This window comes from Polyodon spathula, chromosome 25 (assembly GCF_017654505.1).
Source record: "Polyodon spathula isolate WHYD16114869_AA chromosome 25, ASM1765450v1, whole genome shotgun sequence".
NCBI classification, from domain to species: Eukaryota; Metazoa; Chordata; class Actinopteri; order Acipenseriformes; family Polyodontidae; genus Polyodon; species Polyodon spathula.
Window position 1 is genome coordinate 10118586 of NC_054558.1, and position 19823 is coordinate 10138408.

Here is a 19823-nt window from a genome sequence, read left to right on the forward strand (position 1 = left end):
GTTAATTGTGAGTATTCACTTGCAAATCTAAGAGAAAAAAAAGGCAGATGTAAACCACAATAATGATATTACTTTATGAAAATATGTATTTTGCCACTTTGTTAATTGTGCAGAAACTACAATACCAGGGATAAAAACCAAGTCCACATTTATACAGTTTCTGCCTGAAAAATCTTTTTCTGGAATAGATCTACACAGAAACACAACAGATAAGCACACAGAACATACTATTGTAACATAAGTAATAAGTACAAAATCAATAACAGAAACCGTGATATATGTTCTAATCCAAGGCTATTGTTGTAGCATGGCCAGGTCCTGTAGGTAAGTACCCAGGGTCTGGAAAGAATGGGGATGATTTCAGAGAATACTATGGAGATTAAAATGGTCAAGTACATCATTAGTCGTAGCGTTTCTGTTGCATAAAAATCTGAGGGGTATTTTAGCCCCTGTTGAGCACTGTTTGACTTTGCCTTTTATATCATTTTTTCATAGCACAGTTTTTTTTTATACCATTTTTATAACATCATCCCTTTTTTAAGATATCTTGAAATAACACATCCACTCTACAGCAGTTACTGCATAGTGTAATATTTCTTAATAAGGTTAATTAAGGTCATTTCAGGTTTAACTTAAGTGTTATATTACAGTACATGACTGAGTGATACATGCAGAGGGTACAAAGCTTTCAGTATTTTCAGTTTCCTTGTTTATGGTGAATTGTTTATAATTGATCAGTTATTTTGTAAGGCTTATTATTTATAAATGTATTGTGTACGAATATGTATACATGTTAAAAGTATTTATTCATTGGCACTCAGATTGTCTCAGTTTTTAAGTGTGTACACACACCCTGCTGTGTAACTTTTTTGTTGGGAATTTCACCTCTGATATTATGATATTATGCATAGTTACAACAATGTACTTAGTGTGTAAATCTTTTTGCAAAATAATTAAACAGACAATTGTATCTGAAAAGGGTTATGGTTAACATTTCAAAGTTAAATACAATGTGTAGCGCTGTCTCAAAGTAATGCATAATAAAGTGCTTCAGCGCCAGAGTTAAGCAGGTTGCACACTTTGATTTTCTCCAATGGATTAGCTTTTACATTAACATCTCCATTTTCAGTTTCATTTTGGGTTTCAACTTGAATATAAGTCATCAGTGGTGGTGACAGCAACACGAAATTCATCAGGCAGTGCGTGATCATGGCTGACTACGGTAATACGTTCGTGTCGATAAACTAAAGCCTTCTCCCCCACTATGCTTTCCAATTTAATGATGCATAACCACAGCTTAAACCAGCAGCCCCTCCAAAGGGAGAGAAACAGAAGCACAGACACAGCAATACTCAAGGTCATTTCTCTGATGGGCACGTTGTACGTTTTTTATAACGGCCTGTCATTAGGAGCATATATCACAGGCAAAAATATGTTACATTAAAAAATATGATCCATGTGAAGAGTATATTCGGTTGTTAAGGATTTATGGAGGGCTGCTGTGATTATAATAAGAAAGAATAACCACAGGTATCTACACTGGGTGTAACAGGCTGAGAGGCAAGCCTAGAGATTGTGGGGCAGAAGCACAGCAAGACTCCTATTGCACTGCAGATTGGGCCGGTCCAGGCTTTACTGCATGTAGTTAACAAGCTCCTGGGTGACTAATGAGGCTCCTAATAAAACCTGGAGCGTATCAAACTGTTCTGCAGCCAATGCAAGTGGGACTCCCTTCAGGTGGATCTGTTTTTCCTCCCAATTCTTCAGGTTGGTTAGGGGGAAAGGAGTATGGGGAACTCAGCCCAAACCCCTGTCCAGGGGATATGTGAAAAGACACATTTCAGCATAATATATGTGCTGATTTTCAATATTGCAGGCTATAGATCATTTAATTATGAATATCAAAACAGTTAATGTTATATTTCAAAACTAAATAGAATGCCTTTTGCACAAAAATAATATTTCAGGCTTTAAAAAATGACATTTCAGGCTTTAAGAAATAAGGGTTGAATACACTGTCATGCATTCTTTTTTTAGGGCAGATATTTATATTGTATGGTACTGTATGTCTTTTCTATTCTCTCAAGAGAATCTGATTGTCTTCAGTCCCCTGGGCACAATGAGCCACAAAATCAGAGAACAATTCAGGTCACTTTGGCAGAAACCACAATCTCTTTCCTCCAGAGAGACCCCTAGACTGAGCGAGCTTTTTAAAGGTTGAATTACCTTGGTGCCACAGTTCAGGTAGACTGCCGGAGGCCGTGGGGAAGGCAAATTTGTGGAATATTTTCAGACAGCCTACCTGCCAGTAGACACAAGGGAGGTCACTGAAACACTTACATCCATTCATTCCTCAATCCTGCTCTCTGGTACTTTTCTCCAATGAGAATCATTCATGACTGCAGGCTACATCCACCCACTTTCTAGGGGTGGTTCACATTGTACTCATTTTTACAGCTGGATGGGAATGATGTTCAAGCGAATAGAAACTTTATTTCAGATGTGCCTATCCCAATCTGTTTACAGTCAGCCAAACCTAATTAATCCATGAATCACATTGTAATGAAATGGTTACTGCTCTGTAATTACACACGAATTGATAATTAATAAATTAATACTCATTGTAATGGCAATGTTAATGCTCTGTAATTACACTTGAATTCATATGACACAGATAGTAATAACATGTTCATGTTAATTCCTTATCAACTGGGTTATTCATCGGAGCTTCATATATGCATGTTCATGACAATATTTCCTGCATTGTACTGCATCATTCATTTCATATGCATCTGTTATGAATTAAAGAAGCTAGAAAAACTGTCTGAAGCTAGAGAAAGACAAATGATCTGAACAGCTAGCTGAAAGATTAACATTTTACAATCTGCAGCTTGCTTTTGCTGCTGTCTTTTTTTTTTTTTTTTTTTTTTTGCCTAATTGATTCACTGTTGTTATTATTATTGTTTAAAAATCCATCTTAGAAAGAAACAGCATCATTTTTTTTTGACCAGCATTCAAACTGTATTGGCACATTAAAATTATAAAGCAGAAAATAGCTTTAATAAGTGCTGTTAATGAGTTATTAACATTATGTTAGAGTTGAACAGCACACAAATACAGCAAAATTAAAAAAAGAAATACTATTTAGAAATACATATTCATGGAATGTTGTTGATATAGTTCTGTCATTGGACTTTCACAGCTTGGATTTTTTTTTTTAATGTAAAGCTGCAACACAACAGCGCAGTGCAGGTTAAGGTGATGCACATCAGAGTTTACATTTCCCCAGTCCTGTCAGGCTTGTCATAAGGTGACCACTAGCGCTGACAACATGAGTGACACTTTTAGAAAGCAGAGATGATATCTAAGAATAAGCCCTGGAAACTCCTTTAATCAAGTCTTCAGAAATGCACATATTTCACAACCCAGCTGATGAGCCACACAGCTCCTAATATTGTAGCAGCCTGGGTACTAATAAAAGAGGGATTTCTGTTAAAGGTTCTGGAAGGGTTAGAAGCCTCGTATTTGGAGGGTCTAGGTTTTATCGGGGGGAGCAGCTACTCATACACCAGTGGAAAGGTTCTCTTCCACCAAGCGCAGAGCTTCAGGAGAGATCAACACGGAGTGATGAGAGAGGGGCACCTACATAGCCAGATCAGCTGAATCAACCTGAGCAGTCAATGGGTAATTATGATGTCATAGCCACTTCGCCCTCACACCCGAGAAGCCTCTTATTTTGGTCACAGTCCCTCCAGGATGCCTGTAGTATCAGTGGATGTTCCTGATACCTACTAATTCGATAAGCGGGGTGACGGCATGATTAGGCATTCAAGTATTTATTTAAGGGAATAAAAGATTAGTGGAGGCTCAGGCCCTGAAAGGAGCTGTCCTATGATGAGAAGATTCCCCTGACAGTCATGACAGGGAGAGGCAACTGCACAGGAAGCGACGGGTAAGGAACGGAACTTCACGATAGCAGGGTTCAGTACCAGTACCAGCTTTTAAAACATTGAGGCAAACCAATGAAGGGAACAGAGGAGCTGCCATTAACACAATTCTCTTACAAATGCTTTTAAGAGCTTTCCAGTGCATGGCACAGAGCTGCACAGATGAATATCTTTGTACTGTAGAGTGCGGTATATTTACACTTCTCAATCTTAACCAAATTGAATAAGATAAAGAGGCTTTTCTTTTTGACTGTATTAAAGGAGCACTGTTTGATAGCAAAGTGAAATTGGCCTGAAATGTACTTAAACAAGATACAAATGATTTACCTCCCCATAGCCTCTCTTATGGATGGTACCCAGTTATAGGCTTTCGAATTTAAATCCCATCACAGAAAAGAGAAAAGTGTTCGGATATTTTCCTTTAGTAAGAACCCGTTTCCTAATTTTCTAACTCTACATTTTACATTCAAGTAAAACAAACCACAGGCAGAGAAGCAGCACAGAGAAGCAGCTTATGTATATTTGTATTACATATATACAGTCTGTTTTATTACATGCTCTATATACAAAGTCATGGCATGTGGGCGTGTCTTTTTCAAGCTCCTTCGCTGTGGAACTCCCTTGCTAGTTCTATTTGGAATGCTCAGTCAACATATTTAAATATAAGCTTGAAACCCATATTTTGTGCTCACAAGCTGTTAAAAGCTCTGTTAGGTTTATATATTTTTGTAAAGCGCCTTGGGAGGCTTGTTTATACACAACACTACATAAATTAAACTGCTGTGGTATAGTGTAGTATATATACCCCACAATCACAGTATCTCTTACCTTAACATCTTGAAAGTAAATGTTAATATACTTTCCTATTAATTGGCAGAGAGCAGTGGGAGAAGTCAATAAAATGGCTCCCCGTTCCTGTAATTATGAGCACTCCTGTTAATTAACATTTCTATTAATTTTTCATTGCCTGTGCCCAACGGGAGTCTAAGTGATCCCTTGACTTCCACACAGTGATGACGAGCTGGGCGGAGGCACGGCCGCTGTGCCACGGGGTAAGGCTGTTGTAGCGTTTGTTCATTTTCCACTGTATTTTAATGCAAGGACAATAATGGCACAGTGCTGCGGCAGCACATGCTCCATTTTGCTCAGCCTCTGTTTATGTGGAGTCTTTGTTTTTGCACTCATATAACATTATAGGAAACAACTATACAGAGGGTGCTGAGAATAAATGAGAGATATTGAGATATTGATAGACACAAAAAGATATTGAAATTGTATTATTCGTTTTTATTAAACAGCCACAAATGAGCAGTTAATTGAGGTTTCACAATGTATATTAGTGCCTATTCCAATGATCTAATCTCCAGTCTTTAGGCATTACATGTTTTAACACAAATACTGCAAAGACCTGCAGTCAGGCTAGAAGGTCAGCCAGGCGTGTATACTGCTTAACACATGATCAATATGGGAACAGAGGACTATAATTCTAAATAAAGAAGGCCATATGGACAGTCAGACAGGCAGTCAAGACAGGCAATCAGATAGGCAGTCAGACAGGCAGACAGACAGACAATCAGACAGGCAGATGGGCAGTCAGACAGGCATACAGTCAGTCAGACAGGTAGTCAGACAGGCTGTCAGGCAGACAGAGTTGGAAAGCAGCATGTTAGTTCTCACATTCCACTTACCATCGACGCAGGCTGGCCTCGCCCGAGTAGTCCCAGCGATCTGCCCTCTCCTGCAGGCACACCGCGCTGTTTGCCTGGCTATCATCCTCCTTGGTTGACTGCTATCTCTGTTCAGAGTGACGATTTCACATGTCCCCACTGCTAATTGACCTAGACAAAATAGAGACGGAGTTGTGTTGGTTTGCAGGGTAATAATAACAATAGCGTTCCAGTTAGAGACTCAGCACTGCAGTACAAGTGCTGACATTGGGATTTAACAAACACTGAGAGAGGCTTCAACCCAAATATAAGATCACAATTCAAACCTTGATTTTCTCCAAGGATTAGCTGAAAGACTGAGAGATATACACAACTTATAAGAAGAAGAAGAAGAAGAAGAAGAAGAAGAAGAAGAAGAAGAAGAAGAAGAAGAAGAAGAAGAAGAAGAAGGTTTTATAATGTTTATAGGGGCACGGTAAGGTTTCATACGAGTTCATCTTTCAGTTGAATAATCAATGCATAAATGATAACTAATATTTTACCACTTTCTATACAATGGGGAATCAAAACGTTAATCAAACCTTAATCACAGCACAGACTAATGTGTTACAACAATGGCAAACTGAGCAACAGAGAATTGGGAACAGTAGTATACCAATTTTCTCACCAAATGACCTCAAGCTACATCCCTCATAAAAAAGCTAAATATTAACAGACAAATGATTTTAAAAAATGACGACAGTAAATGTTCCAGCTGTAAAGCAGTCCCTCGGATGAATCAGACTCGTGCCTTCCAAATTCTCTGTGCAGGCAAGAAATTGAGAAGAAAACGAGAATGCAGGTGTGTGTAGGAGCCCTTGAACTAACAATCAGAGATGTTTAATGGTGCAAACTTTGCACTGGAGCAAAGGATCATTATGTCCCAGTATATAAAACCTCAGCTGTTTACCAGGAACGCAGGCTTATTTTATGCAAGAATATTCTCACAATGACACAGAGAATGCAGACCTTCACAATACTGGGTTCAGAACTCTGCTGTCCTCTGACGTTGGATAAAGGGTTGCTCTCAAGTGTCCCTAATGGAATGTGAATACACTCAGCCAAGCAGACTCAGTTCAAATCAGGCCAATGAAAACAGAAAATAAATATCTAATAAAAAATATTAAAGTGCAACGGCAGCTGTTAACAGGCCTGCGTGGTCTGGGGAGTCTCTGGTGGATCAAAAGCGCTTCTCAAAGTACCAGGGGGGCTCTGACAGCACAATCTGTCACCTTCATCACACATGAACCCATGAAGTGAACAAACAATTACCCTCTGTGTCAAACTCGAGACGGTTTGGCAGAGTAACAACAGCAACCATAGCCTTCAGTTCTGTCTACCTTGGCTCCACCTGAACTGTGAACAAAGCACTTCAAGAAAGTGCTGTCAATTCCTTATTCCCTCTGCATGCAATAGAAACAAAGAGAAACATTTAACATAAAAGCACGCACCACAAAGTATGCTAAAGAGCTCTCACGCTCGCCATCTGCTCTAAGCTACAACAGTTGGTTTAAAATAACTCCCAAGCGGTGCCATTCAATTTTACAATACAATTGTAGAAATGATAACTGTCAGTTTTGGGTACACAGACTGTGCAGAAATTCTGCTGAGAAATTTTACTGTGCCACACCTTTACCAATACCATCCCAGCTGCTACAATGACATGCAGTAACCCATTGTGATGAGTCAAAGGGATTTCGGTCTGTGATTCAGCCTCCCGACAGTAGATGAGGGGCGGAAGTACGAGTATGTAAATTCCAGCCACTGGAGTTAAGTGAAGGATAAGGACACTTGTCAGTTGGGGATTGGTGTTCCGCTGACTACAGAGGCGGGACATTACATACTAAAGGGAACGTACTACTGTGTTCGAGGTTGGTCCGAAAGTAAAATAGGAGGAGTAACGGGTGGAGGGAGAGACTAGTTTGGTGCAGCGGGATTTTTTAAAAAAAAAACACTAACATTTCTTTTGTCTTTTTTTGTTTATGTATGGTTTACCACGAAGACGATTAAAGACGAGTTATCACGATCTGTTTTGGATTTCACCCCTGCACTCACACCATTTTGTTTTCTTTTGTTATTTAATTATTTTGTTGTGTATAGATAATAAAAATAAATTATTTTATTTCTGTACAGATAAATTACTGTCTGGACATTCCATTTAATACACTCTCGCCTCACACCCATCCAGAGATTAATCTGTGGTCCTCCAATGTGTGTACATTATGTATGCGCCCCACTGTTCTCCAGTACATATTTAACTATTAGAACTGAAAGTAAACTAAACAGAAAAACTATTTATGATAATTACACAATGTCATTGTTTTACATGGGGGAAAAAATAGATTCAAATGTAATTTAGATCCACCAACAATTTAGATGCATTGAAATCACTACGATATTGCACTATATCATTCTCAACTTCAGTTTTTTTTACAACAATCCTGCACACCCGCACACACAGCCAGCCGAGCAACTTTCCCTACACAACTTTGTTTTGTCTACCTGCTATGAATTGACTGACGTTAAATATAACTTTTGCAACTCTTGTAATTATTAAGTGAGAAGTCATTTCTATTTAATTAGCAGCCCCAATTGGTCTTGCTTCAACAGAACTAATTACATTAATGAACACTCCTTGACATGTTTTGGTCAGAAGCTGCTAACACAGCAATTAATCAAGCAGAGCATTTCTCTAGCTGAATGCATGCTCTGTTCAAGTCAATGCATGCTTACAATGTAGAATAGTGAGATCCAGAGAGAGGTTCCTAATTAGATGCACTTTACCCAAAACAAGCTGTTAGTGATCAATATTAAATCAGTTTACACATCTTTGGAAGGATGTTTAGCAGAAGCATTGAACACTGTTGGAATGCAAGAGTGGCTGAAGGCAGGTAGACTTCACGGCATCTTCAGTTCATGTGTTGCAAAGAGTCATCTATCCCAACGCTAGTGTGTTAGAATGTCATTACAATGCCAGTGCTATAGCTGTCAGACAATTATAGCCTCAACCACACCATATTGAAATACATGACATCATTGAAAATATTGTTCACCTGAAGTCCCGAATTCCCTTTTGCAAATGATAACAATCATGGTGGTCAATTTACACATGAAATGGCGATGTGCACGTTTGGGAGAATTACTCGTGTAAATCAGGTTTGCTGTAAAAACTATGCTAAAGTTAAAGACGAAGAGCAAGTAAGCTGCTTAATTGTCTAACTGAACTAATTCCTGTCCTTTTATTGACCCTGGCTATGTCCAAAGACAACGCATGTCTGCCCTCCACGTTAATAAATATAGTTGGTGAACTGGATGTCATGAGCCAGCTCGATCACCCAAAACAATGCAACAAACATCCAACAAGTTGTTGATGCCCTCTCAGAACTGACCAAATAAAATTGCAAATTAATGTATTGATTGTGTTTTATTTGTCTGCATCAATAATATTTAACACAACAGTAAATCCAACACAACATAAAAGAAAGGAGAGAATCTCTGACAGCACGAGCCTCCTCAGATTGTTACTGTCCAATTTAAACTGGCAGCTGAGGTAACCTTCACAGTTGCAAAGTCCGCTTATAATAAGTGGAATTGGTCTTGTGTTTTGAGAGTCGTGGGTTGTAATGTGCATAAACACCCACTCTAACATGGGTTGTGCTTGTTTTGGGCTTGTTGTGAAAGGCGTTTTTTTTTCTCATGTAACTGTAACCTTCCCCGCCTGCCTCACAGGTAGCCTCTGATTCCTGAACACCTAATTTTGTTGGTGACAAGGATACAACAGGCAATGGTAATTTGGGGAACAAATTAATACACTTCACTTCAATCAGTAGGGATATATATATATAAAGGGATATATATATATATATATATATATATATATATATATATATATATATATTATATATATATATATATATATATATATATATATAGTGCCTATAGAAAGTCTACACCCCCTTTCAAAATGTTCACCTTTTGTTGCCTTATAGCCTGGAATTTAAATGCATTAAATGTGTTTGTTTTTTTTTATTTATCTACACATCCTACCCCACAACTTCCTTCCAAGTGAAAAAAATATTCTAGAAATTTGCAGAAAATTAATTAAAAATAAAAACTGAAATAGCTTGGTTGGATAAGTGTCCACCCCACTTGTACTAGCAATCCTAAATTAGCTCAGGCGTAACCAATCACCTTCAAAATCACAAACCAAGTTAAGTGGCCTCCACCTGTGTTAAATTGTAGTGATTTACATGATTTCAGGATAAATTCAGAAGTTCCTGCAGGTTCCCTCTGCTGGGTAGTGCATTTCAAAGCAAAGACCCAACCATGAACACCAAGGTGTTTTTAAAAGAACTCCGGAACAAAGTTGTTGAAAGGCACAGATCAGGGGATGTGTATAAAAAAATATCAAAGGCCTTGAATATCCTTTGACGCATAGTCAAGATGATCATTTAAAAGTGGAAGATGTACGGCACCACCAAGACCCTGTCTAGATCAGACAGTCCCTCCAAACTGGATGGCTGAGCAAGAAGGAGACTGGTCAGAGAGGCTACCAAGAGGCCAATGGCAACTTTGCAAGAGCTAAAGGCTTTTATGGCCAAGACTAGTCAAAGTGGTATGTGACAACAATATCCCAAGCACTCTACAAATCTGGTCTGTATTGTAGGTTGGCAAGAAGGAAGCCATTACTCAAGAAAGCCCACCTTGAATTCCGTTTGAAGTATGCAAAAAAAAAAAAACACTTAGGAGATTCTGTAGCCATGTGGCAAAAAGTTTTGTGGTCTGATGAAACTAAAATGGAACTTTTTGGCCTAAATGCAAAGTGTTATGTTTGGCACAAACCCAACACAATGCATCACCCAAAGAACACCATCCCTACTGTGAAGCACGGTGGTGGCAGCATCATGTTATGGGGATGTTTGTCAGGATAGAAGGCAAAATGAATGGAGCAAAGTACAGAGAAGTCCTTGAAGAAAACCTGCTACCCTCTTCAAGAAAGCTGAAACTGGGACAGAAGTTTCACCTTTCAGCATGACAACGACCCAAAGCACACAGCCAAAACTACACTGAAGTGGCTAAGGAATAAAAAGGTAAATGTCCTTGAGTGGCCCAGTCAGAGCCCCGACCTAAATCCAATCGAAAATGTGTGGCATGATTTAAAAATTGCTGTCCATCAACACTCCCCAAGGAACTTGACAGAGCTTGTACAGTTTTGTAAAGAAGAATAGTCATATATTGCAAAATCTAGGTGTGCAAAGTTGGTAGAGACCTATCCCAACAGACTCACAGCTGTAATTGCTGACAAAGGTGCTTCCACCAAATATTAACTCAGCGGGGTGGAGACTTATCCCATTATGATCTTTCAGTTTTGTATTTTTAATATAGAGTGCCTTGCAAAAGTATTCAGACCCCTGACCAATTCTCTCATATTACTGAAGTACAGTAAAAAATAAAAATGAATTATTGTAAGGTGACATTGGTTTTATGTTGGGAAATATTTTTAAGAAAAATAAAAAACTGAAATATCTTGCTTGCATAAGTATTCAACCCCCACACATTAATATTTGGTAGAGCCACCTATCGCTGCAATAACAGCTTTAAGTCTTTCGGGGTAAGTGTGTACCAGCTTTGCACTCAGAGTCGAAGTGATTTTGGCCCATTCTTCTTGGCAGATTTGATCCAGGTTGTTAAGGTTGGTTGGACGACGCTTGTGGACCGCAATTTTCAAATAGTGCCAAAGATTGTCAATGGGATTGAGATCAGGACTTTGACAGGGCCACTGTAGGACATTCACCTTTTTAAGAACATAAGAACATAAAAACATAAGAACATAAGAAAGTTTTGAAACGAGAGGAGGCCATTCGGCCCATCTTGCTCGTTTGTTTGTTAGTAGCTTATTGATCCCAGAATCTCATCAAGCAGCTTCTTGAAGGATCCCAGGGTGTCAACTTCAACAACATTACTGGGGAGTTGATTCCAGACCCCCACGATTCTCTGTGTAAAAAAGTGCCTCCTATTTTCTGTTCTGAATGCCCCTTTGTCTAATCTCCATTTGTGACCCCTGGTCCTTGTTTCTTTTTTCAGGTCGAAAAAGTCCCTCGGGTCGACATTGTCAATACCTTTTAGAATTTTGAATGCTTGAATTAGGTCGCCGCGTAGTCTTCTTTGTTCAAGACAGAACATTCAATTCTTTTAGCCTGTCTGCATATGACATGCTTTTTAAGCCCGGAATAATTCTGGTCGCTCTTCTTTGCACTCTTTCTAGAGCAGCAGTATCTTTTTTTATAGCGAGGTGACCAGAACGGAACACAATATTCAAGATGAGGTCTTACTAGTACATTGTACTGTTTTAACATTACTTCCCTTGATTTAAATTCAACACTTTTCACAATGTATCCAAGCATCTGGTTAGCCTTTTTTAAAGATTCCCCACTTTGTCTAGATGAAGACATTTCTGAGTCAACAAAAACTCCTAGGTCTTTTTCACAGATACCTTCTCCAATTTCAGTATATCCCATATGATAGTTATAATGTACATTTTTATTTCCTGCGTGCAGTACCTTACACTATTCTCTATTAAATGTCATTTGCCACGTGTCTACCCAGTTCTGAATATTGACTAGATCATTTTGAATGACATTTGCTGCTGCAGCAGTGTTTGCCACTCCTCCTATTTTTGTGTCATCTGAGAATTTAACAAGTTTGCTTACTATACCAGAATCTAAATCATTAATGTAGATTAGGAATAGCAGAGGACCTAATACTGATCCCTGTGGTACACCATTGGTTACCACACTCCATTCTGAGGTTTTTCCTCTAATCAGTACTTTCTGTTTTCTACATGTTAACCACTCCCTAATCCATGTACATGTGTTTCCTTGAATCCCTACTGCGTTCAGTTTGAGAATTAATCTTTTGTGTGGGACTTTGTCAAAAGCTTTCTGGAAATCTAAATAAACCACGTCATATGCTTTGCAATTATCCATTATCGATGTTGCATCCTCAAAAAAATCAAGCAAGTTAGTTACACATGATCTCCCTTTCCTAAAACCATGTTGACTGTCTCCCAGGACCTTGTTAGCATATAGGTAATTTTCCATTTTGGATCTTACTTATAGTTTCCATAAGTTTGCATATAATAGAAGTCAGGCTTACTGGTCTGTAGTTACCTGGCTCAGTTTTGTTTCCCTTTTTGTGGATCGGTATTGCGTTTGCAGTTCCATGTACTCTTTCTGTGTACTTTCTTTTTGGTCCCTTTTTAATGCTCTGTAAAGTGTCATTTTTCACTGAATATTTTTTTTAATTGATCTATTAAACCATTTTGGCAATTTAGTTTTACATTTAGATTTGTCTGCTTTAGGGATGTAAGTGTTTTGCGCCTCTAGTACTACATTTTTGAAGAACAACCATCCTTTTTCTGTGGATGTTTTCTCTATTTTACACCAATCTACTGTTAGACTCTGCTTCATACCTTCATAGTTTGCTTTTCTTAAATTGTAAACCTTAGCTTTAGTCATTACTTTTGGGGTTTTAAAAAACACTTCAAATGAGACCATGTTGTGGTCTGAGTTTGCTAATGGTTCTCTGACCTCTGTTTTAGTTATTCTGTCTTCGTTATTTGAAAAGACTAAATCAAAGCATGCCTCCCCTCTAGTAGGTGCCATGACAAATTGTGTTAGGAAGCAGTCATTTGTCATTTCCACCATTTCAATGTCATCCGCCTTGCTACCCACCGGGTTTTCCCATTTTATATGGGGGAAGTTGAAATCACCCATTAGTATGGCTTCTCCTTTGCTACACGCATTTCTAACGTCATTGTATAACAGATTATTTTGCTCACTGTCTGAATCTGGCTGTCTATAGCATGCTCCTATTATTATGCCCTTTGAATTTTTGTCTGTTATTCTGACCCATATTGATTCGGCTTTGTTTTCTTTTTCCAGGTTTAACACCTGGGCATCAAGACTGTTTCTTATGTATAGCGCTACCCCTCCTCCTCTTCTGTCCTGCTTGTCTTTCCTATACAGTGTATACCCACAAATGTTATATTCGTCCCCATCACTCTCAGACAACCAAGTTTCTGTAACACCTATCACATCATAGTTACTTGTTAGTGCAGTAGCTTCAAGTTCTAAAATTTTGTTTCTGATACTTCTAGCATTTAGATAAATACATTTAATGGTTGTCTTACCTGAGTTGTTGTCCTTGTTTTGATGTGGTCTCCCCTCTGTTTTTTTGTTGATTTCTCCCCCCTTCCTTTCTAGTTTAAATGCTTCTGAACCTGTTCAAGGATCTTTTCTCCAAGTAGACTGGTTCCCTTGTTATTTAAGTGCAGTCCATCCCGTCTGTACAGATAGTCCTCGTTGTAGAATGCAGTCCAATGATCAAGATAAGTGAAGCCTTCCCGTGTGCATCACGTCTTCAGCCATGCGTTTAGATTAACTCTTTCCAGCTGTCCATATGGTCCTTTGCAAGGTGCTGGTAGCATACCAGAAAATACCCCAGTCTTGGTTTTCTCTTTTAATTTCCTTCCTAGCTCTCTGAATTTGTTTTGCAGGGATTTTGGTCTGTCTCTTCCAATGTTGTTTGTACCAATGTGGACGACTACTACCGGGTCGTCTTCTGTTCGTTCTAAGAGCCTGTCCACGTTCTCAGTGATATGCGTGACAGAGACTCCTGGAAGGCAGCACACTGTTGTAGTAAGGGGGTCCAAACTGCAAATTGAACTAGCTGTGTTTCTCAATATGGAGTCCCCAACAATCTCCTTTCTTTTTGCTGTCTGGTCACCACTGTCAATAGGGTCCTGGATGTTGTTCATTTTGCTCTCTTGTTGTTGGTTCTGCTCATTAGAATTTTGAAGTGACTCAAATTTGTTGGTTGTTTTGATTTCTGGTGGTTGTGTTTGATGAAGTTTCTTTTTTTCCCTCCTTCTGCCTACCTGAAACCAGCTGTTCTGACCTTCTATCTCCCTGCTGGCTTTCATTCTGTTAGGGGTGATGCAGACTTCCATGAATTGTGGGTGTGCCAGCTCCTCTAGATCCTGTTGCTGCTCATTTCTTCCAGCTTCATCTCTAGCATAGTTACTAGTTTATGCAAGTCCTGGATCGCGCGACACTTTACTCACACTTGGTTTAGCTCTGCTGGGTTTTCTCGGATTTCCCACATCATGCAGGTGTCACAGATTAATGGCTTGAAGACCATGTTGATGTTTTTTTTTTTTTTTTGAAGTTTAGTTTCTTCTGCAGCCTTCTAAACTGCTCTGCACTTTTCCACGCCTGTACTTCTCCCACAATGTCGCTTCCACTCGCTGTCGCTGGGAAGACTGCCTCGTTATTATCTGCGTTGTTCTGCTGTGCTGTTGGCTCCTCCCCTCGCCCGTGTCTCAGAATGGCGCTGAATTTGAATCAGCTGCTCCGAGTTTCATCTTGTTTGTTATCAGAAAAAAACAAGTGGCTGTTTGACTTTGAGTTGCAGTGTTTCCCCAGTGTCCTGTGTTTTCTGATTAAAGCAATTAAAGATGTAATTTCTCCTTACTGCTTCTCTGCTCTGCACTTTTCCACACCTGTACTCGCACGCTGTCGCTTCCACTCCAATGTTGCTTTGGCCTTTTCCTTGGATCATTGTCCTGCTGAAAGGTGAATTTTCTCCCAAGCTTCAGTTTTTTAGCAGACTGAAGCAGATTCTCTTGCAGTATTTTCCTGTATTTTGCTCCATCTATTCTTCCTTCAATTGTAACAAGATGTCCAGTCCCTGCTGATGAGAAGCATCCCCACAGCATGATGCTGCCACCACCATACTTCACTGTAGGGATGGTGTGTCTTGAGGCATGGGCAGTGTTAGGTTTGCGCCACACAACGCTTTGAGTTTTGGCCAAAAAGCTCTATCTTTGTCTCATCTGACCACAAAACCTTTCCCACATCGCAGCTGTGTCACTCTCATGCTTTCTGGCAAACTCCAGACGTGCCTTCAGATGGTACTTTTTGAGTAATGGCTTCTTTCTTGCCACCCTCCCATACAGGCCAGTGTTATGCAGAATTCTTGATACGGTTGACTGGTGCACCATTACTCCACTCCCAGCCACTAAACTGTAGCTCCTTCAAAGTGATTATTGGCCTCTCTGTGGCTTCTCTCACAAGTCTCCTTCTTGTTTGAGCACTGAGTTTTGAGGGACGGCCTTTTCTTGGCAGTGCCTGGGTAGTGTGATGCAGCTTCCACTTCCTGATTATTGATCCAACTGTGCTCACTGGGATATTCAAACACTTGGATATTATTTTGTACCCTTTCCCTAATCTATGCATTTGTATTACTTTATCTTTAACTTCTGTAGAATGCTCTTTGGTCTTCATTTTCCTTCAGATTCACAGCCTTACCAATGATCCTTCAACAGTGGGGTTTTTATCCAGAAAATGTGACAGCAACTTTAATGGTTCACAGGTGGAGGCCAATGGTAAGGTAATTGTGTCCTCGTTAGGGCAATTTCTTTCATCAGTGCAAACTGGGAGCTTCCACAGCACAGGCGTTGAATACTTATGCAAGCAAGATATTTCAGTTTTTTTTTATTTTTCTTAAAAATATTTCCCAACATAAAACCAATGTCACCTTACAATAATTGATTCTGAGTTTCAGTGTTTAAAAATAAAATATCAAACAGAACAAAATTTCTATGTACCATTTGTAATTCGGTAATATGAGAAAATTGGTCAGGGGTCTGAATACTATATATATATATATATATATATATATATATATATATATATATATATATATATATATATATATATATATATATATATATATATATATATTTTTTTTTTTTTCTCAATAAAACCTTTTTTCTCCTTAACAGTGTGGAGTATTGTGTGTAGATAAGTGGAAAAAAATTCCTCATTTAAATGCATGAAACTCTGACACTGAACAAAATGTGAAAAAAGTTCAAGGAGGTGTAGACTTTCTATAGGCACTGTATATATCATATATATATATATATATATATATATATATATATATATATATATATATATATATATATATATATATATATATATATATATATATAGTGCCTATAGAAAGTCTACACCTCCTTGAACTTTTTTCACATTTTGTTGTATATATATATAAAACGTGTCTGCCGGTTTTCAGCCATGGTGATCTGCAATAAATGTTGGTCAGTTTAATTTTATACCTCATGAGTTTATTTTTAATTAATGAGTCGTAAGATAAATTAGCTGAAACAGTTTCACTACTAAAGACATGACACCCCACTAGTGACATTTGAAAAACAATTTGGGCAAGAGCAGTAAAACACATTATTAACCAAACAGGCATGAGGTATTTTGCTTTATTACAGCAGCTTAGATTCACTCGTGTACCAGTTCTCTGCACATGGAAACTACATTTTCACAAAATGTCACTAGTAATCTTCAAAAACAACATGAGTATTTTACGCATAGCTAACTTACATATCAACCCCTACCTTTCCCATACATTTGCATGAGGTCGGGTGAAAAGCCCGTTTTACTTGAGTAAAATAAACTTAACATTTTACACGAGACATTTTTCTTGTGTAAATGTCTCGAGCTAAAATAACTAAAAAACTTGCATGTAATCCTATAAATCTTATCATGGTATGCTAGTTAAAGAATAGCGTAGCTAAAAAGGTTATTGTTCGTCTTCCATGACAAATCCATCAAGCACACATGTGTGGGGTATTCACTACAATGAATACTTGATGACTCTATTGCCCTGCTTCTGAAACATGTGCACAGTCGCTCCTGTGTCACGAAACCCTTTTCTAGCAGTGATTGCTCAGTTACAGCATGCCAAGACACTGTCAGGTCAGCTCTGATGCCCATAGAGACAAAGCATCATACTGAACATCTGGTTCAGGAGAGGGTACATAACACGAAGCTGTGTGTGATTACAGGGGGTCATAAGTGTGCCTCGTGTCTATCTGTGGAAACAAATCTATTGAATTGAAAGCCCCTGTTGAACACAAAATGGAAAAGTTGTTTTTCATATTGTAAACCATTAATAGGTACACTGGGTTTTTATCAGCATCTAGTTTGTTTGAGAGCTGCGTCGATTGCTTCCTGACTTTGTAATAAGTGTCTCTTTCTGTCACATTTATAGTCGTTTTACTCAGGCGCTGCAAGAGACAGCAATGCATCTGGGGCCTCATTAGAAAATGCAGGCATGTGTACTGTTGTAACCAAGGAGACTACAGACCATGAGTTCTCCCAAAATACAAGCCGTTGATCAAAAGCTTGCAGGTTCTGTGAAGTGCATCTCCAATTGTAAAGCCCACTGGACAAATAAGTGGCCCTTCATTGTCCCAGTAGCAGACTTTTGTGTAGCCTGTGTCACCAGGTGCTATCCTGAGCCCATCAAAGGGAAAAATATGTTACTCATCATCTGGAAAGTGAAACACACCACGCAGATAGCAGAGCAGTTTCGTTGCAGCAACTAATTATTTTTGTACTAGTTTCGTATCCCCTCACTGATAAATTAAGTATGTTTAAGAATAATAATTATTAACATTATAATTATTTATCGTGGTAGTAGTTATTCGCATAATATTAATAACATGCATGTAGATATATTAGGCAGCGTACATTTTAAAATAACCGATTACAAGGATCAGAGATGAGAGGCCCTGGCTTAAGCAACGATACAGCACAGCAGCTGGAAAGTCTCCTTCTTTGGCCTAAAAATCTAATTCTTTGGGGCTGGATGTTTCACTCTTTGGGACAGTCAACCCCTGGCATTTGTGCATTTATTGATTTATCAAAGAAAGTGTCCTATAATATGCCAGCTGCCAGTACAACAAAATGAAACAGAGAGCAATGCCTATGATCTATCTAATGACTACTATAATTTTTTGTAAAATAATAATTATTATCATAAACAATTACATATATATCATATAAAATAAAAGAAACTGATAAGAAAATATACAGTTCAGAGAGTTCTGGTTCCGACTGTAATATGGAGTAGTCGCTCACATGCATCAGTCTCCACCTTATTCATATTATTTTAGATTTCTAACAATAGTAACCTGACAATTCAACAAATATATTTAAAATAAACTCAACAAGTGATATCCGGTATGTCAAAATCCAAGAACAGACGTCTCCAAGCCTCAGATGCGACAGATACAGATCCGACAGGAGACGATGTGGCAGGACTTTCCTCTGCCGTGCCGACAGACTCCCCGCTGGCCCTGCACATCACCTGCACATCACAGATGCTGCTCTCTGAAATGACGGTCTTCAGAACCGACTTCCAAAAGTTCACAAGTGAGACTCAAACCAAATCTGAAAAATTGCATACTGAGCTTCAGGCGTTTCTGGATTCTGTAAAAGACGCTTTGCTGCCCCTTCTGCATTATCTGGAGCAGATATCAACTCCAGGGTTTCTTGAGGCCACATATGCCAGCATGACAGAGAAAAACAAGGCTCTACAAGAGAAGACAGACGATCTGGAAAATCTCTCCAGGAGACAAAATCTTTGCATTATTGGTATCCCGGAAGGAACGGAAGATCAACATCCAGCATCCTTCATATCTTTTGCTACTATTTATTTACTGGGAAAGTATGTTTGTTAACATGCATATAGGTAGGTGCATCTGTATGTTTTGCACAGTAGGTGCCAGTTTTGGGGTATGTATGTATGTATGTATGTATGTATTTATGGTAGTATTTGTGTATATTGCCTCTGTGACACAGCTTAAACCTCTCTATTATTATTATTATTATTATTATTATTATTATTATATTATTAGTTTGTTTAGTGTAATTAAATGGGTACCTACACGTACGTGAAGTAGTTAACAGAATATCATTGTGGTCTGGTAACCCGATACATGTATTGATATTGATCTATTCGAATGTGTGTAATTCCATGGATGCTCATTATAAAGATATGACATGTACATCAGGGCTTGAATTTCAGTAAAGGATCACAGGAATCACGCATTTTCTAAGTTGTTACTGCATATCTGCATCTTTCAGTGCGGGAAAATCACATCAATCAAATTGGAAAGTCTGAAACACTACAACACTCTCTAAGGAAGAGGGTGTCAGTGATGAAAGCACTGTGAGTCGCATTCTGAGTATCTCTGATTAAAATAAATAAATAATAAAAGTAGTGCTGGATATTTTAAGTGCCGCGA

General features: G+C 38.6%; 1 protein-coding gene across 1 annotated transcript in view; it reads right to left on the reverse strand.

Annotated features, from left to right (window-relative positions):
- Positions 1-19823, reverse strand: part of LOC121299565 (chemokine-like protein TAFA-5) — a 111167-nt gene that overhangs the window by 57124 nt on the left and 34220 nt on the right. Inside the window, exon 3 of the mRNA XM_041227353.1 lies at positions 5636-5785. Within this exon, the coding sequence (XP_041083287.1) occupies positions 5636-5785 (150 nt within the window). The remainder of the gene's footprint in view (positions 1-5635; positions 5786-19823) is intronic.